The sequence below is a fragment of the Hetaerina americana genome, unplaced genomic scaffold (assembly GCF_022747635.1).
Source record: "Hetaerina americana unplaced genomic scaffold, ioHetAmer1.1.p SCAF_8, whole genome shotgun sequence".
NCBI classification, from domain to species: Eukaryota; Metazoa; Arthropoda; class Insecta; order Odonata; family Calopterygidae; genus Hetaerina; species Hetaerina americana.
In genome coordinates, this window is record NW_027287427.1 from 73,126,560 (window position 1) to 73,150,257 (window position 23,698).

The following is a 23,698-nucleotide window of genomic DNA, read 5'->3' on the forward strand; positions in this document are numbered from 1 at the left end:
AAATAATTTAGCGGTGAGTGACCTGAATTTGGTGGGTCGCGGTAGTCCAGTGTGTAGAGCGTTGGACTGCTGACCGGAGGGTCCCGGGTTCGATTCCTGGGCAAGGCACTCTGGGCACCTGCAGCTCCACCCAAGCTATGTGATCTTTCGGGTACCATCTTCCTGGCAAACCGTAATCGGCACAGGGAAAGGAACTGGCCCCCCCTACCCTGATGTGTGAATTTCACACGCCGTCGGGCTTAGTACTGGGTGATCTCTACCATCACCCAATCACCTACTAAACCGACCTTCGGGTTGATTATTGTTTTTATGGACTGAATTTGACTAACTTCTTTGCCTTCCTCACAATCGTCACATGAGATCAGGCTAGATCGGTCGGTTTCTTCGGTGATGGCTGGAGGTGAATTTGACGTGCTCGAAGTGCGAAGGCATTAATACTAGCTCAGCCTGCGTTCCTGCCTCGCCAGCATTAACTGTTTAACGGATTCCCTTCTGGTAGGTTTACTCTCCCTCTTAACTCTCGGGGCTTCAAAAGGGTCAGTAGATGACTCTCGATTCATGGGTAATTCAACCCTTCTTCCCATTCATTCGAACTATCCTATGCACCTGTTTAAGACAGGTTTGAGACGACTCCTAGCAATTATTTACTCTCAGGTATTACGAGAATTTCCTCGTTTCCTCAAGATTCTTTCTTCCGTTCTTCGCAACTTCTAACCAACCCCCATTTTTTAAAAAATGCCTGCCCCTACTCCGCTTACCCAATAGTCTCCCTTCTCTTACAGCCCTCAGTATCCCACTCCTTCTCAATGTTTCCTCTGTCCAATTTCTCAACCTTTTTAAGATTCTGTCAGCAACTTCCCCTCTTCACCTCTATTTAGAACTTCACCATTTGTCTTACTCTCTGCCAAACTTATTTTCTCCATTTTCCCCCACAATCACGTCCAAAAAGACTCTAAAACTATGCTCTTACCAAAAAGACCAGGTTCCACATTCGTTTAGAGCTCGTTCCATATTTAATACGAATTGAGCGTCATCACCATACTACCTGGCTTGTGCCTGCAGTCTCCGAATGTAGCGCGAGAAATACAATAGTATGTTTGAGCGGAGGGTCGAAATCCCCATTAGTCCATTGCACCATTTTACAAATACATTTTATACATTAGGTTTCGCACTTTATGTGAGATAAAATTAAACGAGTTTAATTTACGATTTATTTAGGAATTTTTTTACTGACTCAAAACAGTGTTATTATCCAAATGCTTAAACAACAAAAATTTTCTATGCCTGATGATGGAAAAAATACTCAATATAAAAAATGAAGTTGATTTTTTATTTAGAAATGAGGTGTCATCAGCATATAATAACACAGAGGTCAAATATTTATAAGAGGTTCAAGTACTAATTAAATGAGAAGCGGTTATCTCTATGAATTTATTTATTGTTATCATGTTCTTGTGAATAGAATATTCAACATTGAGGACATAAAGTTCCTCAAGAGCATACATACCATAGACAATTTTTCTGATGCATTAAATCATTGAAGCCCCTCTTATGGTTAATATGTTCATGACGATGAAAAAAGCACAAACATACACGAAAACAGATTTATAAGTAGATAGCTACCATTATACCAATTAAATATGTAAATATCATGGGATCAGCCCATTTTTCAAGCACAAATGAGCCATTTGTTGAAAATGCTTAAGAATACTGATTATATCAATTAATTTAAATTTTCAAATAGAAATTTCTAAAAATAAAATTGCTCATTTCAAAATATTAGTAATTTAAAATTTGTCATTATCATGGGCTTATTAAATTATATCTGAGCAACATTATCCAAGAGTGTTCTCTCTTCTCAGGTAGTGTTTAGGACAAGTACTGTAACATAACAAGTAGAATTTATAATGCTATATTTTTAGTTAATCAGCAGTCTCTCATCAAATTCAAGATGATTATTTAGAATCTTGAATTGCCCGACTGAGGAGGACAGCTCGGTCCACTTTTCCACCTGTAGATTCAGGTAGTACATCAGTGAATACAACTCCTCCATGAAGATGTTTGTAGAATGGCATGTTATCTAAAAATGAGAAGTGGTAAAAATAAATAAACAAGAGATAGTTACCAAAATGATATAATGAATGCAGGACTTTTTTATTTATTCAGCCTTAGTCCAAAAACGGCACTCTTTGGCCTTCTACATTGGACAATTAACAGTGCTAACAATGAACACAATTACAAACACCCAAGCCCTAGGTGGAGGAAAACCCACCCAGGTGGGAATTGAATCCGCGACCCATGGATTGGCAGACGAGGACGTTAGCCCACTACCAACAAGGCCGGCAATGTATGTACTTACATAAATATGAGCACTTAATAGTGGATATGTAATTAGGTTCTTTAAATTAATTAAAATTTGTTCAGCTAAGGTGACAGGCCTTAATATTTCCAAAGATTTATGCCTTTTTACTTTTTTTAAGTTGCATTCGTACCATCATATCTCATAATGAGTGTGAATGGACATGCTTTGAGGACCAACAAAGTGTGGTGAAAAAAATGATTTGATGAAAACAATAATTGGTTAACTCTTATGGCATGATTTCAATGGGTTTACTCAGGCTATCAGATATGATTGAATATTTATATTCAATATTGTCTACATGGAAAAGCTTACACTTGTTATTTTATAAGCAACAGGCATCACCCAACAACATCTTGTTGAAAGTTACTGGGAGGAAAAGATGAAGAAAGATAAGACAATGATTCACAAACTCATCATTACATTTACCTCCTATTTTTGGTTGCAAGACCTTCTTTATGTACTTGTAGTTCATAATAGGAATTGAATCCTTTGTTTGGTCTGATGAATCTATATTCCACTGACTGTCTGTGGCAAATACATTTCAATTTTTAATCAATGGATGATTTAATGAATGGTAAATGGAAATTATCGTATTTCTCTTGAACGATAATGGTCATTATTTTGGAGTACATGAACAAATACAGGGCCAAAAAAATCAAAAACCAATGACCAATTTTCTGAATTTTAACTGTGCTGCCAGTGAGCACTTGACTCTTGAAAATATTTTGAAATCTGGACATGGCAAAACAAGTACATTACAAGTGCAGATGAATGATATGGTACAGATTGGGTACAGAGTGTATTCAGATTCTCCGACAAAAGGAAGTTGAAAAAATCATATGGAAAATGTATGCATGTCTGTAAAAAAAATATGTGCATGGAAGAAAAATTATTTCTTCTATGTGTCCAGGACATGTTTAAATAGACCAACCAACTGCATAATAAATTTTAAATTACTGAGTAATAAGGAGACTTAAATCATAATTCCTCATTACTCACTTCATGGAGTGCATCTTTATTCATTTAAAATGTTTTGTAATTAACTGAGAATAATAACTAAGGTAATCATTTGGAAACATTGATCGAAAATGTATTCATGGTGAAAAATATAATTGACCACATACTGTATTAGATATCATATCCCCCCATCAGAAATATTTTTTGCTTCATTGTATTCAAAATAAATATTACATATATGCCTGAAAGTAATGTTGAATCTCTCCCCTAAGTATAAAATTATCTACTCAAGAGTGCATTGCAATCCCTAACTTAGTATGATTTATTTCAAATTTGATATGATTGACAAATATTATTTTAGAAAAAAAAGAGAATAAATTGTTTTTGCAGATATGCATTGAAAATATTTTTTCATATTGTTTATATTTATATTCCTTCCCTTTAGAGGTTTTCTAGATCTGCTACTGTTATAATGCCTCAGGGTCATAGTCACTTGGAAATATTCTGTATCTACCCCATGGAATAATAGAAAAGGGCATGGAATTGGAATGGGAAAAGGGAATGATATACAGCATAATAAGGAAAAGAAGAATCAGATGGATTGGGAATACCATATTTCTATTAACAGGAGTACAACAGAAGAGGAAATGGAAGAAGAGGTCCCTTGAAGCGGTTCAGTTAAGGACAAATTAGTGGCCAAGTATATAGGGATATAAGGATGAAAAACTTCAGATCAATATCAATTGCAGGGCTAATGTTTATGATATCTATGGCTCATCTTACCTGCTACATGCTTCTTAATTTCTTCTTCAGTAGTGCAACATCCTGGCTTAATGACTATGTAAGCTTTTGCTGCCGATGTTGATTTAGGATCTGGCACTCCAACCACACCGACACTTTCAACAGATTGATGTTCCAGAATAACTCGCTCAATATCAGCTGGTGATACCTTCGAAGAAAATAACCAAAAAACAAACATAAAAACTGTAGGTAGTCTCAAAATTAGGCTGATGTTAAACCATGTATCAAAAAGAACTAGTCTTTTTTCTGTTTGATTTCCTTTTTAATTTTAAATACTAAAGAAACACCTAGGCACTAAGCTGTACACAATAACTCAGTTATTTATTGGTTAACAAAGAGGAATAAAATAATCTAAATTATGAGAATAAATTATTTTATTTGTTGCTCTTGGAATAAGGTGATTCATCACGCTGAAGTAACAGTACAGGTAAAATCTGTTTGTTGAATAACACATTTATTTTAGTCAAGAGAAATGGGCACAAAAAAGAGATATTTGTAGATATATTTTGTTTCATAGGTGGCATTACTCTTTTGGTCATAATAGTTCAGGCTGTTCTGATGCCCTAAGGTAATTTTGCTTGGTGGTGATCCTGTCACTCTGAAGCTAAATGCCTAAAAACCACAGCATAAACCTTCAAAAAGTATTTTATGTAACGATATGGTAATCAAAATAGCAGTACTCCTTTTTAAAAACTCCAAATTTTGGCATCTTCCCCAGTTTCCAGGTTTCAAGAGTTGACACCTACACTTAAGGTATGATCATAAGGACCCAAATGAGCTGATTTCCTGAGTTGTAACCCATAAATTGGTAATGGCTATTGCCATGGTTTTCCAATCTGAGAGGTGGCATGTAGGAGCCTTCAAAGTAAGTTCCTGTTGTTTACTATACTTGTCATTCCTTTAACGTTTTTTGCGATAATGTCTTTGTGGCGGCTCAACACTTGAATCATCATTGAGCGCCATTGCGAACGCGCCTTCGCCGGCAAGTGTTTTGGCTTCCGGCGTTCGCCACCAGGGTCCGCCGCCAGGGCGCAACCACGCCGCCAGAGCCACTCTCACTCTCACTCTCTCTCTGACTGGCTCTGGACCGTCACGCGCGCCGCCATCGTGGTCAACCCAAGGACGCTGCTTCCTGGTGAAGGATTCTTTCCTGGCTTCGCCACCGCACGGCCGAATATTTACTGAATAATTACTGTTCAATCGCCTCATCAAGGTTTTAATTTTCTGAGCACAATAAACTTTGTTAATTGTTAGGTGGTGTCATTATTTCCACCACGATACCTCCTTCAGTCTTCTTCCATCACCTACACTGCCCAATTCATTTTTTGCCTTCATATGTAATTCATTTCATTTCATTTTACAGTATCACAGCCAATTTAAGTATTTCTACAAATGTGGTCCCCACCATTTCTAAAACCTCAGCTATGGGAAAAGTTTTAATATGGGGTATTTTAAATAAATAAAAATAAATCAATGGACTTTCATATTTCAATCATTGCTATTTCATTGAGGATGTAAACTGAAATGAATTTATGACTGAAGTCTAATGATTTTATCCAAAACAAAGTCTGACCAGGGCGTTTGGATATGGAAAAGTTTAGTTCCAAATTCACCTGGCAAAGATTAATGTCTACATATTATTAATGATAATAAATCACCATTTCAGGAATGAAATTAAATATATGCAATTATACTTAGATTATATTTAAAAATTTTAGAAGGTGAAATATGAATAATGAATAATAAAATGAACATACTTAGCAAAAAATATTAAACTACAGCCTGAAACAACCTTGAAACTTTAAATCACTTAAAAAAACTTTGTATTGCCAAAAATGCCTTGGAGATACTGAAATGAATAATTATGGAACAACATTGACTAGAACTGCCCTCATCTATGAGGAGTGCTCAACAGGGTATAGGCACATTAGATGATAAAAATTGTGACAACACAGGATGAAAATAATGGTCATGCCTTATTTGGCTCTTTAGAAGAAAAACATTTCATCCTCTTATTGTGTATATATCTAAGGGCATAGTTCTATAGACTGAATAAAAATAATAAAGCTTTAATGTCATTTTCTAGGAAATTAGCTTAAATTTTTTTAATTGAGTGATAACTACAGGTATAACCTGTACTTGCTGTTGGAGTTAATATTTTTGAGTGCTTATGTTTTTAGCGTAAATATAGTCACTCCTTTACATTTCTTAATAATTTTTGAACCAAAATGGGTTGTCTACTGTAGTCAGGAATATTGGGTAATTTTGACAACACGTAAAGTGATATGAGAATTGGTCCTAGTCAATCATTGTGGAGGTCTCCACCTTCACTCATTAAGTATGAAGTTAAGAGGCTGAGGTCCATTCTTCCAAAGGATGGGTTTCCTACTATTTGGCAAGAGCCATTCACTAAGTCATGGTACCATAACAGGATTTTATTAAAGTTTGGGCCACTTTATCCAATGGATTAGCTCCTATATCCTTTACATGTACACCATGAATGTAATCCGTGTACCCATTAATTATTAATTGTTGACTACATTTACCTGTTTTTCAGGAAACCACTACTATATCCAGTGCCTGAACCACCATCTGCAATCCATGGAATGCACCTAATGGCACAAAACTCAACCAAAAAATGTTCACCACCACAGCTTTCAATCCTAAGGTTAGATGGATAGGTGAGGGTAGAGTGTTTTCTAATACTAATCCCAATGGCATGTGAAATTCATACACCAGGGTATTAGGGACAGTTCCTTTCCCTATACAGCCTATGGTTTCCCAGCAAGTTCTGGTACCCAAAAGGCCACACAGCTTGATGTAGGTGAGGGTGAACAGATACGAGGGTCATCCGGAAAGTAGTACCCGTTCGTGCCGCATGAAGTGCTGACGACGCGAGTAGCCGCTGGACGAGGTCAGATAGCTTCAGTGGCTTGTCTGCCTTCTCTGAGCCAAGTTGCGTGACGCTAGCATTGCCTGTGTTGTTTCTGTGATTGTTTACAATGTTTAAAAAAATTGAGAACGCCGCCAGTTGTGAAGTGAGGGCAGTGATTAAATTCCTCAATGCAAGAAACGTTCGCCCATGTGATATTCATCGCCAATTAAAGGAGGTGTATGGAGACAATGTAATGGACGAGTCGTCTGTTCGGCGGTGGTGTCGCAACTTCAACATGGGGAGGGGGAACACACACGACGATGAGCGTTCGGGGAGACCGTCTGTCATTACAGACCAACTGGTGAGCTCAGTTGACGAATTCGTGAGGAACGATCGGCGCGTCACAATTGATGACATCTGTGAGCATTTTCCCAATGTTTCTCGAACAATTGTTCATGAAATTGTTAAACACCATCTGCATTATGCAAAAATTTGTGCAAGATGGGTCCCTCGCGTATCTCAATGAGCTGGCGGCGAAGGACTATGCAGCAGGAATACAGAAACTTGTCACACGTTATGACAAATGCCTTAATTTGCTTGGAGATTATGTTGAGAAGTAGTTTTAAGTATCCTCTTTCAAATAAAATTTTTTATGTTTGTTAATATTTACTTTTGTGTCTTTATTTCACGAACGGGTACTACTTTCCGGATGACCCTCGTATATGCCCAGAACCAGACCCCCCAGCAAATAGTCCATTGCTCTATCCCCTGGGTAAAAAAAATCCCTAAAAGGATCAGAAGGAACCTTTGAAAAACTCTGAAGAAAATAAATATGTACCTCTCAACAAGTAATTACAAAAAAAGCAAGATCCAAGCTATGTTAAATATGTTAAAAAGAGGTGTTTTACTTGTACATATGCCAAATTATGCCAAAACAAGCAAAGAAATGCTAAAATTAAATCATATACTTACATGATGCATTAGATACTTGAATATCATTTTCAGTCTCTCAATGATGTAAATATGGCCGTCCTCATCAATAAAACCATAATCTCCAGTGTCAAGCCAGCCATGTTCATCCACTGATGACTGGTATCCCTAAGTATTACAGGTGATAATAAGTTTTAATGAGAATTACTAATGATAAGTAAATTATTGGTCAAACCATGCTCTTTGAACTTGTAGATACTACGCTAGCTTTTTTGTCTTGCATAATTCATCATCATTAAATTTGGGTTCTCTAGACAGGTTGAATCATGTCTAGCACATGCCTATTACATAAGTCAAAGTGAATGTAATGTAGTATATGAAGTGTAGAAATTTATTAAAATAGGTTCATCAGATGTAGTAACATAAATTTGTTTATGATACAATTCAAATGCATCAGGCAGCCGCCTGAGAAAGTAACACTATGCTTCACTGGCCTGTAGAGGTGTTATTGAGGAATGGCAAGGCAGAGTAACTGATCCCTTCCATCAAAGATTTTAAGATTTTTGAATGGAAAATCTACTCCTGTAACACTAAAAATGAGCAATCATGTGTAGATTAAAATAAACATTAAAATCTGGTTGGACTCAGGAAAAATGTATAATGTATGGTGACTAGCTCATTTATCACTTTCAGATGAATATGATACTCTCCAAAGAATCTTCTCCCTCCTCACCCATGACAAAACTGAAATGATGCCCTTGCTGGGTTATGATACTAATAGAACTATTAGTCTGGGATATGGAATGGAATTGAGGTTATGAAACTATTCCACAGACCAAAGGGCACCAAGGCACATCTTATATCCTGAAATTGAAAAAAAATCCCTCTTTAGAACCCTTCTTATTGCATATGTACCTCCAACATCACATGTACTGAGATACATATGGATTCAGAAATTTACATTACTATTGGATTATTGAGTTTAGAGAGGATTTGCAACTGACATTAGAAACAGTTTTGCTTTGGGTGAGTGAGATGGGAGTAGGAACAAAATTGGCTTTTCAGACAGTATAAAGGCAGTGTAAAGTTACAAAGGAATAAAGGGAGTTGTGTATGGCTAATTCTTTTAATGCATGAAAAATGATAGGTATTAAAGAATATCCAAAACCTTATCGGGTAGATGGCCTTGAATTGAATTGATTTCGTGTATCAGGTCTCTCAATAATACATCAGGGACCAGCATAGATTGCATCCTTGTCCATGGGGAAGGCAACAATGGAGGCCATAGTGGAAGAGGATGATAATGCTGCCAGTTGTAAGATGGTTTATTAAGTTTAATTACAGTTTCTATTGGAAAATTCTAACTCTGGTAGATACTAGAGGAAGATGGAGGATAATGAGAGTTTCCTTAAGAAATCAACATTCAATTATTTAATTGATACAAGAGAAAGGTATATAATTGTTAGAGTACAGGTACTTGTGGTGGCTGTACTTGTACATGTAGTTGCTATGGAAAGCAAATTAGGTGAGAGGTTATTCTTGAGAGCAACAAATATGCAAATCATGGCAATAAAAATTTTCATTGCTACCTACAAATGACCATTTTTATCAAAACATTTCTATTGGAATTAAGGAACTATAAATTTAAAAATTATATTATAATGGATTAATTGATTGATGCTATTGTGATCAATTAGTGAAATACTCACGTCTCCATGAGAGGAGAAAAATATGGGTGAGCTTTCAATCATGGCATGAAAAACCTCAGGATCTTTCTCTAGCTGTAAGGCATATTTTAACTATGGAGAGTTCTGCTAACTAAAGGATACTTGTAGACATTGACAATGCATGAGTAAATAGATATAGAAACTTTTAAGCATCCATGCATGGTACTTCAGATGACACTTGGAAAAATCAGTTTATGTTCTTACCAATGGGCTTGCAGATTTGATGTATCCTTTCATAATGTATGGGCTTCTAACCAATATCCTTCCTTTACTACCACTTCCTAATGCATTTCCACTTTCAACATCTAAAATCTAAAACAAATAGAAAACGTAGAAAATAAAAACATGAATTTCCTGTTTTCCATATTATGTGAGCAAGAAATTAAATTCAACCAGTCCATACAAAATCAGTGACAAATGAATAGTTCTTACTTAAATTATATTACTTTAAAATTTAATGGTTGACATCAATTGCAAATAATTAAAAATATAGACTATTTAATGCACAATATCATGAAACTAATACAAACCTTAGCTTCCACTAATGGGTAAAGTTGGCCACAGGAAACATAGACTTCTGTAAGACATATAAATTAATTTAACACATTGATTAACTACTAAAATTTATTTTCCACAAAAATCATGCTTCTGAATGAATGCTTGCCTATGTCTCAATTCGATATCAAGTAAAAAATTATTAGTTACACAGAAGTTTGGATTTCACTGCTTTCATTTCTAATTCTTTGACACAAAATTCAATAAAATACCAAAATAATACTCAGCATATGGCCGTTAATCAAAATAACTTTTTATAAAATGAAAACCTTCAGTTAAGCATATACAAGTATATATTCAAAGAGATGCTTACTGTGGAATAAATAATCATGCGCCTAAAAGTCTAGTCACAGATTAGTTAATTATAATTCCCTAATGTCGCAAGTTTGCGACATGGTACTCCTTTCCTGGCTCCTCCGAATACCCCAAGCGATCAAAATCACAATGTTGCAAGTATGCAGCATGGTATTCCTTCCCTGGCTCCTCCAAAACTCCCACGTGTCCAAAGACAATGTTTTAAGAGTATTCCTCCCCCGGCTCCTAAATTGGGTATAAAAGCCATGATCGCGGGGCGAAAAGAGGTCAGTTGGTTATCTGGCGGTGACCGGTAGAGCACGATACTTCAGCTATGTTGCGCTTGTCGTGACAGCGTGCCCTATTTCTGACTCAACTTCGGACGAGGGCTCTGCCTAGGTTATGCGTGTCGTGACCGCGTCCGCCCTGCCACACTCCCTTCCTTCCCGACGGACGAGGGCTCTGCCTAGGTCATGCGTGTCGTGACCACGTCCGCCCTGCCATACTCCCTTCATTCCCGATGGACGAGGGCTCTGCCTAGGTCATGCGTGTCGTGACCGCGTCCGCCCTGCCATACTCCCTTCATTCCCGACGGACGAGGGCTCTGCCTAGGTCATGCGTGTCGTGACCGCGTCCGCCCTGCCATACTCCCTTCATTCCCGATGGACGAGGGCTCTGCCTAGGCTATGCGTGTCGTGACCGCGTCCGCCCTGCCATACTCCCTTCATTCCCGACGGACGAGGGCTCTGCCTAGGTTATGCGTGTCGTGACCGCGTCCGCCCTGCCATACTCCCTTCCTTCCCGACGGACGCGCGTTGGTTTACTGAGGGTCTAGCCATCCATAAGTTGCGTATACCTTTGTAAGTGGTGCATTATAACTGTATGTTGTATAATAAATGATTGTTTGGGTAAGACTCGGTGTAGTTATTCTGACTTTCCCCGATACCCTTTGTGTCGCACAATAGGAACGCCTCTTGCGACACTAACTTTAATATTTGAAGCATTCCTTCCATACTATCTCTGCATTTTAAATCTAAACATTTTTTCCAGTTTTGTAAATATGTTTTTAAAACTTGATATATTTGCTCTACTCCTCACATATTTTTCTTAAGTCCACTTTCTTTATTGTATTCTACATTCGTTCATGCATAATTTCAGTTCTTCTTCGCCATCATGCTTTAATCATTCTATATTATCTATGCAATAAACGTTTTGATAAGATTTTATCTCTTCTCTTCATGCCCCTCTCAATAAATTGAATAATCCAGTAATTTTACAATTAATCCAGAAATAATTGTTTTGTGGCTCCTTCTTAGCTCTTTAAATCCAACTGCTCAGTAGAAAATGGTGCCACTTTCTTGACTGAGTTGTTGTTGTCTTGTTGCAAAGTGTTGCAAATGTATTTTAAAACTTACAAAAAATATCAGATAACATTCATTCCCAAGTTGGATGTTAAGACTTAGGTCCAAAAACCAAATAAGACTTCATGTTAATGCTTAGAAAAGTGTCAACATTGTTAAGTTATTAGTTATATAGAGCCTTACAGGTTCACATTGTACACACCACAAACAAAATGTTCTCCTCTAGTCATATTTCAAATATTAGCATTAGATAAATGGAAAATCATGATCAGATAGGTGAAAGGTAGTGTGAATCACCAGCTCATGGTGATGAGTTATTAAATTTTATGTATTTCAAACATAAGCATGCTATTTACCTGGTCAGAATATTTTTTGCAGGATTGATGGAACCAACGATTGGTTCTTGCATTTTACTAGATCTGATTAAATTCTAAATTAAAATGCCCAAAAATGACTTCATGCAACTCTGGTCAACAGCGCATTATCATTCAATTCATCTGCGAATGCTCTGCTAATAAGCAGATGAGACAATAAGTACTCATATAAAGTAAACCAAACCAAATGGTTGAGTCACCAGCAAGTAATGTTGAAGCCTTAGTGAACATCATTTTGTGCATAAGTAGTTTTTCTACAGAATTAAACAGTAACATAAAATGAAAACTCCATGTTTTTATTCTTATAAGCTCTTTTGAAATTACAATGGCTTCCCCCATTTCCCTTCATTCAGTACTGAGTGCTTGTAAAATAATAGTAGTAAAATCAAATTAAGCCCTTAACTAGTACAAAAATCCTCAGATATTATGGCATGCACTAAAAACAATAATTAATGGAATTAAAGTCAGTACCATACATAAAAATTACTGTGAGTGATCGGAATCAGAACTCAATCTTAATAAAGCTTACCAAATTCTGCAACCCTCATTGTGATTACTTTAAAACTCCTGTATCAGGTTAACAAGTAAATTATCAATGGGGAATTTATATGGTAAATTTTGATTTATTCTGGAATCACTGAAAATTTCTCCCTCAATAGAAACAAGTAGAAGGAGCATAGTTAACATAAAGGTGATTTATATAATATGATTAGTAGAAGTAAAATCTGAACCAATTAAGTTGAAAGACACATTAAGAAGATAATATGTAACAGAAAGCCAAGGATGAACTTCAAGAGGCAGATCATGGAAAAAGGCAGTGCATAAAGTCATGATGGACAGAATATATTGGCATTGGATAGGATAGGTTTTGCTAGCTGCTTCAAACCAATCCTCCAATTGATAACCCAAGATTATGATGAATTTTTGATACTAAATGCACTCCATTGAAAGATGGTAGAAAATTTGGAATGCTGGTATGGAGATCATTACCATTTTCGGGAAACAGTAGAGACCTAGTATTTACAAATTACTGTGCCAAATGCATACCACCATCCACTTCCAACAGCTTCACTTTGCACCTTGCCTCCATAACAGGATCCCTCAGAATCTTGTGGTGCAAGCCAAATCTATGTGATGAGATGATTAGGGTTTCAGTCATTCCATATATCTGAAAAAAAACAACATTCAAATATCTCAGGTTCAAGTATACCAATTTCCTTCAGTATACATTACAAAGTCATAAAAATCATTAACCTTATAGGTATTCCAACAGTTAAAATAGGTTTTGGTTGGACACAGACCACACAATGGTACAGCAACACCAAGAGGCCTCTCCTAATAAAATACTACCTGACATCCAACATTACAAGCCCCTCTTCAATGTCACAAAATTCCTCCTTCCTTTCATTCTGCTGGACATGCCCATCCTCTTCCTACCCATTCCTTGCTTGCCTAATGTTCTCCCCTCTATCACAAATTTTAACATCTAATTGGCAATCAAAATTCTTTGCATCCGTCTCTCCAGCCACCTTTGGATTTCTCCCGGCAATCTTCTCTCATTCCACCATACCTACCACTTCCTAGTTAGTTTTCATTTCGGTCAATTTCACCATGTCCATCCTTCTCCACACTCACACTTCAAAAGCCTCCAATCTACATCTATCATCCTGCTTCAGAGACCATGTTTCCACAGTTTGTATAACTAAGCTGCATATCAAAGTTTTGACGAGTTGTTTCTTAACATCCTTACTCAATGTCCCTGTCCTCAGTTGCCTCTTTGCCTAATAAAACATTTCTTCCTATGTCTGGGCAACATTGACTATTTTGGTCCAAAACCCTTTGGAGATAGGTGGCAGTTCTACTTACTCTAGTTTATAAATTCCTATTTTAATATTTAACTTAGCCTTTGTCTTTCTCGAAAACTGCATAACCTTTGTTTTACTTACATTTATTTTCATCCCATACTCATCACATTAGCTTTCTAATGTGCTTAGCAATGCTTGCAAATCCTTGGCTGACTAGCAAAATAAACCTCTTCTGATTTCATGAAATATTATATTTGTTAATGATTTTATAGATTACATTTTCCAGTAAATTTGATATTTCTTGGACATAATCAATCACTCTTGGGTTGTCTTTTTATGGCAACATTAGTAGCTAACAGGGGATGTGGTGGTCCAGTGAGCAGAGTGCTGGGCTACAGACGAGAGACCCTGGGTTTGATTTGGGGTGATGCCCCTGTGCACCCTCAGCTGCTCTAAAGCTGTATGATATTTTGGTGACAGATCTACCTAGTACCTTGGAAACCAAAGGCAAAACAGGAAAAGGAACTGGCCTCTATACTCTGGCATGTGGATTTCACTCACCATTGAGCTTAGTACTAGGTCAGCTATCTAGCCATCCTTCAGGTTAATAATTTGGTTTTTTATAAGCTTCCTTAGGATTGAAAGAAAAAGAGCTGAATCATCCCTCTGGAATTCAAAATAAACCTCATGACCAAAATTGCCTAAGCTCTAAATAATGCACTGGACATATGAAACTGATATTTGTGTAGAGATGTCATGATTGTGATTACATATGCATGGTTGGTGACCTAACTATAGATGAATTGATGGGTATGCCTAATTGCCTTTTGGAGGGTTAAAAGAAAGCAAAAACTGCAATTATCCCCTAGAAGTTTGGTTCGTAATAGGAGATGATAGAGATAGCATCATCTAATTCATGTGGATTGTGAAAATTTTGCATTCAGGGCTTGCCTGGTTTAAGGCTATTAGCTTCAGCTATTGTGAGCTAGATATCACCTAAGCTTCTTCCATCCCTTTTAATGGTTTTTCCGAGGTAAGTGAAAGCTTTAATTTGTTGTAATTTCTCTTCTGCCAGTTCAACATCTGCATTAACCCTTCAGTTGTGGGAGGAATTAAAATCATATAGCATCATAATGGTTGGCTTATATTTCAAAGGAAAGCAAGATTTTTGAAGTCACGATTAAAAAATTATCTTTACATCTAAAATGTCGGAAGATTTATATCTTGAATACAATACCTGCATAGTATTCAAACTTTGCTGCTAAATTTTAAGCATTGTATCTTAATACATTAGAATCTTAGTGCACATAATAGCTGGGGGAAATGAAAAATCATGCGAATTGAAGCACTTATTAGATTCATTCTTTCCTTTCATTTAAACCTCATATTGCCTCAATTGTACTCTTCAATATAATTGAGGCATTATTATATGCCAACCCACAGTTCTCCATATCAGATTAGCTTTCTCCTATAGCCTACTCAATGGTCTTCTCTTGCTTTCTTGGCTTCTTCTAACCACTGATTCTTGGAGCAAATGCCTGGTTATTAATAATACCCCTTTTGGATGCTTAACAAAGATTGACTCCAATTGTTCATCACATGGGTGCTGCTTAGCTCACATAACCACATCCAAATAAAATTCTCAAGGTGTATCAGGGGAAATAAACATAGAAATTTATGTTGGTTTTCTCCTGTCTATTAATTGATTACAACATTGCAATGATAAATGATGAGAAAAAAGTGTGCTGTAGTAGCTCATGCACTGTTTCACTTAATTCTTAAAAATTATACATAAGATATATATTATATATAAGGAACCTTACATCAATTAAAAAAATTAATTAAGTATGTACATAAGCTTTTCCTTTCAAATGGCAAGTCACTAGATCCTTCACCCCAAGGCAAGTACAACATAAACAAGTCACACTCAGTAAATATTGTAAAGTGCATTCTTTGGGAATTAGTAGTTAATTTAAGAAAACCATCACATTAGCAATACATTTTTCACTGACCACTTACCACTTCAAATTTAGCCTGGAGAAAATATTTTGATAAATTTTCTATTGTTGAGCTGCCAACTACAGATCCAACCAGGGATATACTTTTAATGAAAGAAAAATCTCTCACCTCCATCTCTGGGCAGCTGGCCACAATATTGGCCACGTAAGGATAGAGACCCAGGTGTGTTGGCTGTAATGACGGAACATATTATAAAAGAATCACAACATGGCAATGCTGATTAATTAGCACTTTAAAAATTAATATTAATCTCAACCCATGTTGACTGGAGTTAAACTAATAAAATGTACACTTTTGTAAAAAACTTTCTCTATGGAATTCTTTTACAATTAGTAGAATACATGAATATAATAAAGACAGCACATTTTATAGGAATAAATGGGACCATACCTTATGATAATCGATGAATCTGAAATAACTGTCCTTTTTGAATTTGGATATACTGACGTATGTGTTACCAAGCATGACTGAATTCTGAAACATGAAACTTGGCCCTACATTGAAGTTTCCGTTTACCCAGAGTAAAGTTTCACCCCCCAAATCTTCCCTATTTGGAAAGAAAAAAATCAATTTTCAATAAGTCACATTGTAGGTAAAATATGAGCAATTACAAAGATTGACAGGCTTTCATGTGTAAGAAAGATAATTATCACAGAATGATATATCAACGTTTATCAATTCATTAAATTGCATCAAAAACCCAATTTTATTGGAAATAGCCATTTTAGGAGTTGAGACTACTGAGGTTGATTTTTTGTAGCTTGAACCTCTGGCCAAAAGTGCCTTAAAATATGTTACAAACATTTTTATTTTAAGAACCACCAGCACTTACCTTCAAACAAATTAGTAAAATAATGAAGTAATAATCCTCAGATAAGATTTTTAGACGAGGCACACCCTACTCTTCCTCCAAAAGCCTTACGTAATTTAAGGGCGGCTACTACGTATCTTAGCTGCTGTGAACCCCCCCCCCCCCCCCCCCCCCCCGAGGAGTGCATACAGATGGCGGAGATGTCTCAACCGCGGCGTGATAAAACTGCATACCTTGTTAGCCTATATTCGTGATAACACTGAATTTATATTGCGGTAAGCATACATCTGCATTATAGTCTTCGACAAAATGTTCAATGAATCCAATCTTTAAAACGTTTATTATGTTCGCAAAGTTCATCGAAATGACCTTCACAATGAAATTTAAAAATAGGGAAAGTGCACCGAGAAAGGAATGACGATCACATACTAGAGCTATGGGCACGACGTACATAGGGAATTCTGCTCCATGTTATCGTCACCTCGTCTTTAAACTGTACCCGCTGCGACGGAAGTTGTTCTCTTGGCGCATGGCCTTTTGTTTCTGCGGAAATACAGGTCGACGCCTCAGAAGGATCGCAGCGTAATCGCTTGATTCGCGGACAGAGGCCTGTGCAGTCGCCCTTCATACCCAGTCGGCAGACTCGATAGAGATGCAGCCGCACTTTAGTAAAGTATGACACAGCCCTGACCCCAGAATGGCAAGTAGAGGCGAACACTAGCAGCGAGAGGAAGGACGCGATGTCCAGAGCGAGCTTTCTCTCGCTGGAATATTCTCAACTGAGATCTACCAGTTGCGCATTAGACCGGCGCGTGCACAGACAAATATCCATCAAAATTCAATTCACAGTGAATTCACATTCACGTTACGTCTAGGAAGTGTAATAGGAAGAAGAGGAAGGAAGTGGGCAAGGGAAATGTGCTTTGAAGTGAGCTTCAGATTTCACCGACCATCCATTACCAGGAATAGTAGGAGAAAAACATCCTTTTGTGGGATATATTGAGAGTAAAAGAAACAAGAGATTATTTAGAAGATTGACGGTGGAATATTTTTACTCACAGAAATATGGAAGAAATAAGATGCTAAAGTAAGACCTGGAGTCTATTGTATAATAAATTAACGAATGCTTAACTTGGTATTGATATACTTTCAGTATAAGCTTCTTTATTCCTGGAACGCTAATTCGCACTTCTTCATTTATTTACTTTCCGTGTCTAATATGCGATAAGCTGAATAGCTATATTCCCAACAATCCTGCCAAGAGTCGTGCATACGATATTGGTTAAACAAAAGATTTTGGGAATCGTAGACGAATCCCAACAATAATGTACTCGCAATGCAAAGCAGCCAAATAAGCTTTTTTTCCATAATTGGCTTTGTACTTCACCAATGCAGGTTAAAAAATGTCATCATCGCCCTGAGAACGATGGTGGAGTTAGTCATCAAAACATCGCTTGCTCAAATCCTGAAACAGTGGAAAACCCACGAAGACTATACTAGAATGAAAATTAATATTTAGGAGAAGAGCGCGACAAAATATTTTACTCACACCTTTCCCATCGAATGTTTTTTCATGCCACGAGTAGCTCGACCCTCCCCCTCCGCAAATCTATCGTGAGATGGTCGTTGTGGAATTCTGCCGAATCTGTATGGATTGGCGAGTCTAACGGCCCACGAAGCATTGCGCGCCGGGAATACGATCGACTCGGCCCGCAGGAGTTTGACGACTGCATGACGAACGATTACATTTCAGAGGGTTTCCGAAAAGGGGGCAATGCCATTAGCACCATTTTACTTGACTGGGGGCTGCGGCTTTCGAAGAGGAGTGCGAAAGGAAGTCACTTGGTGGTACAGGGCACACACTCCACTCTGACCACCCCCGAGAAGCAGCTGTCTTCACCACTGGAGAGTGGGAGGAAAATTCGCTGACACTGGGGAAGTCGAAATCTTCCTCAGTGTCAAGTCTGCTCAGCCCGGTCTGGGTTTCTTCGATTGCCGACGGTAGCATTGGAACCGAGACCACCTCATGCTGGATTGGAGTCGGTAGTAGGAGACTTGGCCATTTCTTGCAAGAGGCTCTTCCAGCGCAGAGAGGACTCCTCGAAACCACAGTTTTTTAGAACTTAGGTTTATCGAATGCTGACAACTGGGTCATGCCCAATGACTAAATTGAATAATAGGATATCGGACAGGGCGAATTTCCCCAAACATTATCATTATGATGAGGGACTTACTCTTCATCCTGAACCTACGTGTATTTTCAACGAAACATTTTACCCTGTGTATCCATCCGGATAAACCAGAAGCTAGATACATTGATGCGGTGCAGAACCAACACATTTCCCACCAATTGAAAATCTCAAGAATGCTCGAACCGCCAATTTCGTCGTTTAACGGCGTCCTTTGGTTGGGACTAGCACCACAAGTTCCGGGAAATGCTTTTCTTGTGGACGCACAGGTCACATTTCTCTACGATCGTCGCTCCAAGATTTGGAAGTCATTTCACTACTGGTCTATGGGACACATTTCAAAAGATTGTGCCCTTCTTTTTTGCGGAATATGCATGAAAGTGGGCCACCGCTCAACTAATTGCACTGAGCGCTCAACCCTTACTGAATGGAATAGCACAGACCCCTTGCCGGGTGCAATTTGATGTTAGCCACTACTCTAGCTAAAGGGATGCCGCTTAGCGTCCAGATACTGGAGAGAGTGCACCACTTCCTTGTGAGCAAAAATACAGAGGTCGCGGTAGCAATACACGAGAGAGTTTTTCCCTTTGGAAAATTTAGAATATCCTCAGGTCAATGAATGGTCAGTCACATTCCTCTTTGTATGGATAATCGCATTTACCCTCACATTACTTCAGTAATTGGAAAGAGGAAACAAAGTAAGTGGGTTTCATTGGCTTAGATTTTATAAAAAAGCACGATGACGGCTGAATCGGACCGAATGCTACCGTTAGAATCTGCCTGCATAAAAATGATTCAGTAGATTTAATCTCTTTAGAAGGTCCCTGTAGGTTTAGTACAGTCCACATGTAAGTGATGTCAAAAAATCTTTCAAATGTTAAAATAGATTAAAATTCGGATCATCCTTGAAAATATATGAAAATTGAATTTAGTTATTTATCATTTACAATGTTATTTAATTAAACAACAAGATACATACGATGAAGACGAAAAGAGTAGAAAATATTTTAAAAGGAAAAAATTACGAAATAAGTTGATAAATAATAAATTATTTCTAAACAAATAAATATTTTGTGTTACTAATATACGCACTGCATATGGCTATGGTTAATAATATACACTGACATGAGGTGATACAATTCTTGTTAATTCATTAAAAGGTGAGTGAAAACTGTTTGCTTTAGAAGCCACTAACATTAAAAATGAAAGAGTTTTGAAGACTGCTATATACTTAAAAGTTTAAGGTATACATTTGTGGAAGTGATGAAGTATGAATACAAAGAAGTAACAGACATTGTACTTTTCCAAACTATTTAAAGTGTATACTAAGTGTGGAAAAGTATCTTGTCTTTGACTTCTTGGAATATACTGTATTCTAGATTAGGTAGGCGAGGTAAAAAGGAGGAAAATTATTGTAACGCTGGACAGAATAAAAAGAGGTGGAGAGTATGTGAAGTTTAAAACGATTTTTGTGACGTAGGGTGCCAGTGTGTTAAGGGGCGTGATCAGCAGTACTTCAATTGTAGCGATGAATAATCCCTGTGCCCATCAAAAGTTTACCTTAAACGGTAATACTATTATTAATAATAATAGTAAACTAATCACACGTGTGTGATGTTACGATGAAACTCTATAGGGAAAGTACCTTTCTAGATCTAATGGTGCTCCCAGGCTGGCCTGTAGAATGACAAGGTTCCGGTGCGTGTGCAAGGCGCCTTTCGGGGAACCAGTACTGCCACTGGTGCTCGGGATGAGCAGGATATCTTCCTCCGGATCAATGGGCACGTCTTTGTTGTACGCTGCAATCGCCACGAAAAAATAATAAAAATCAGACGTGGCTCCTGAAATTTGGTTCCCAAGACCGTACAACAGGACTCTGTTATGATGGCATCAAGGCACCAGGTGGTCTTCGAAGAGTGACCAACAACTGCGCTAGTCAAATTCAAGTAGACTGCGCCAAAAACCATGAAGTATGATTCGACCCGAATGCACCAGCTGACCAGACAAATCAAAAACTACTACGGGGCTGGTGAACTTTATCCTCACTACTGAACTTGTGTTGTGGTGCATGACGTTGACTAATTATCATACTGTAATTAGATCAAACAAAACAAATGCTAATTTAATCGAAATATCCTAATTATATAATTTCTTCGCATGTGAAGGCAGCTTGTTTGTAATCTAGTGAACCGGTACCAGTCTAAAACGAGTCCATGGGATTAGAGATAACGTCTTTTAGTGGTATAACTCAACCAAAACTAAACTTTGCTCATGTGACTGAGCAAACTTTAAATATAATAGCATAAATGCCGCACAATCCTACATATTAGAAAATTCAGGAGTCAGAGCAAACTACAAAAACCACAAGCACGAAGGGATTCAACGGAATTATTAAGCGATTATATATTGCTTTTGTTGTGCATATAGACAAAAATAGACAGCACTCACGTTGAAGAGCTAGTAAATTTAATGTTACAAAAATAAAGAAGTCAGTATTTTTGAAAATAAAACGGCGTAAACAATAAAAATTCAGCATTTTCCAATCCTATGTAACATACACATATAAGATATATTATGACTTTATGTATGCGTGTCTACATATATATATATATATATATATATATATATATATATATATAACGATTGTACGGAAAAACTCACACGAGCGGCACAATAATGGGCTGACACAATATAACACAAATAGAATAGAATAGCAACATTTAAAAGGACACTCACACGGATAATTGGGTTGGATAATTGGGGCGCCAAAGGGTTGGTGGATCTCAGAAGGTTTTTGAGATTGGCGGGTCGTCTGTATGCGATAGATGGGCATTGGGGTAGTAAGGATGAGGTCGCGTCATTGTCATGTAAAATTGGAAACAGTTCTTTAAGGAGGGTTTTCAGTCTGTGTGATCCGGGGTAATAGGTGGTGCAAAGGTTGAGTCCTGCGACAGATGTGGGCTTGTTATTGTGTGGTGTGTGTGGTCGGGTGGAACGGTGGATTTTATTTTGTAGTAACTTTTCTGGGTAACCGCGTTTGAGGAGTGCAAGATGTAGATTGGCAAGGTATTTGTTGAGAGTGGCTGTGGTGTTGCAAATTCGGTGTCCGCGGATAGAAAGAGAGTTAGGAATCGAGCGTTTCGTGTGTTGAGGATGACAGCTAGTGTGGTGTAGGTATTGCTGATGGTTAGTGGTTTTGATGTGTACTGAAGTAGTGAATTTGTTGTTTTGAAGTGAGATGTCTGTGTCAAGAAAGGTGATGGTGGAGTCTGAAATGGAAGAGGTGAATTTAACAGTGAAAGATGAATTTAAGGCGGATAAGAAATTGTTGAGAGAATCAGAGCCATGTGTCCAGAGAATAAAAATATCGTCTATGTAGCGGACCCAGAAAAGAGGTTGAAAGGGTTGCTGTGACAGGAAAGTCTCTTCGAGATGGCCCATGAAGAGATTGGCGTATGATGGTGCCATCCTCGTTCCCATCGCTGTGCCTTTTGTCTGTAGGTAAAAACAATTTTGGAAAGCGAATGCATTTTTAGTTAGGATGAAAGTGGCAAGATTGAGGAGAAATTCCGTCGAGGGGCGCTGGGGTAGGGGGCGTAGAGAAAGATAATGCCGGAGGAAGGATAAACCTTCTGCATGGGGAATAGAAGTGTAAAGTGAGGTAACGTCGATGGTGGCCATAAGTAGGTTGGGTGTGGAGGGAATAGAGACGGAATTTAGACGGTTGAGGAAGTGGTATGTGTCTTTCGTGAAGGAGGGCAAGGAGAGTACAAGTGGTTGTAGGTGGTGGTCAAGGAATGCGGAGATTCTTTCGGTGGGAGAATTGTAACTGGAAACTATAGGACGACAGGGGATGTTGGGTTTGTGTATTTTTGGGAGGAGAACCCTCCACACCTCCCCTCCCCGCCCATACCTCTTTCCCCTCTCCAAAGCAACAGCATATTTTCAGTCTCTCTTGAAGAAGGCCTCTGAGAGGGCCGAAAGCTCGAACAATTTACCGTGTGAGTGTCCTTTTAAATGTTGCTATTCTATTCTATTTGTGTTATATTGTGTCAGCCCATTATATATATATATATATATATATATATATATATATATATATATATATATATATATATATATATATATACCTCTTTCTGTTCAGGGAAGAACAGTGAGGTAGCTTTTTGGAGTTGTTAAAATTATTTTAAACACACAATGTAATACAGGAGGTCATAAATCCTTTTTTCGTGAGTGGGCTAAAATTATGTAATAACTAATGCATAATATAAGTTATTTGAACAGGACTGACTGTTAACATATTGTGTAAATATGTTGAAACAAACTACCCGCTGGAGCAAAAAAATACCTATCTTAAGTTAGATAATGTATTATTATACCTAAGGTCAGTAAGCAATGATAAATAAACTCTTTGTTTCTTATAATCCGCTCTTATGATTATCAATGATATTTTGTATTTCCTTATTTCGTTGATTCAAAATGTGAATACTTGTATTAATTATTTTTTAAGCACTGAGGTCTTGTATAACCATGGTATTTTTATCTTCGTTGAAAAAATTGCTCAAAAGAACTATAAAAAATAAAATATTAACGTACTTGTACGATTTATACCCTTCAATCAAGCAATGATAATGAAAA

General features: G+C 37.5%; 1 protein-coding gene across 1 annotated transcript in view; it reads right to left on the minus strand.

Moving 5' to 3' along the window:
• Nucleotides 1–1,955: 1,955 nt before the first annotated feature.
• The window catches only part of LOC139698140 (uncharacterized), a 30,420-nt gene continuing 8,677 nt past the window's right edge, over nucleotides 1,956–23,698 (minus strand). Inside the window, exons 4-12 of the mRNA XM_071597064.1 lie at nucleotides 20,706–20,859; nucleotides 16,451–16,607; nucleotides 16,061–16,231; nucleotides 13,284–13,404; nucleotides 10,183–10,229; nucleotides 9,857–9,964; nucleotides 7,968–8,093; nucleotides 4,103–4,268; nucleotides 1,956–2,080 (exon numbers count right to left, since the gene is read on the minus strand). Coding sequence (XP_071453165.1) covers nucleotides 1,956–2,080; nucleotides 4,103–4,268; nucleotides 7,968–8,093; nucleotides 9,857–9,964; nucleotides 10,183–10,229; nucleotides 13,284–13,404; nucleotides 16,061–16,231; nucleotides 16,451–16,607; nucleotides 20,706–20,859 — 1,175 coding nt within the window. The remainder of the gene's footprint in view (nucleotides 2,081–4,102; nucleotides 4,269–7,967; nucleotides 8,094–9,856; nucleotides 9,965–10,182; nucleotides 10,230–13,283; nucleotides 13,405–16,060; nucleotides 16,232–16,450; nucleotides 16,608–20,705; nucleotides 20,860–23,698) is intronic.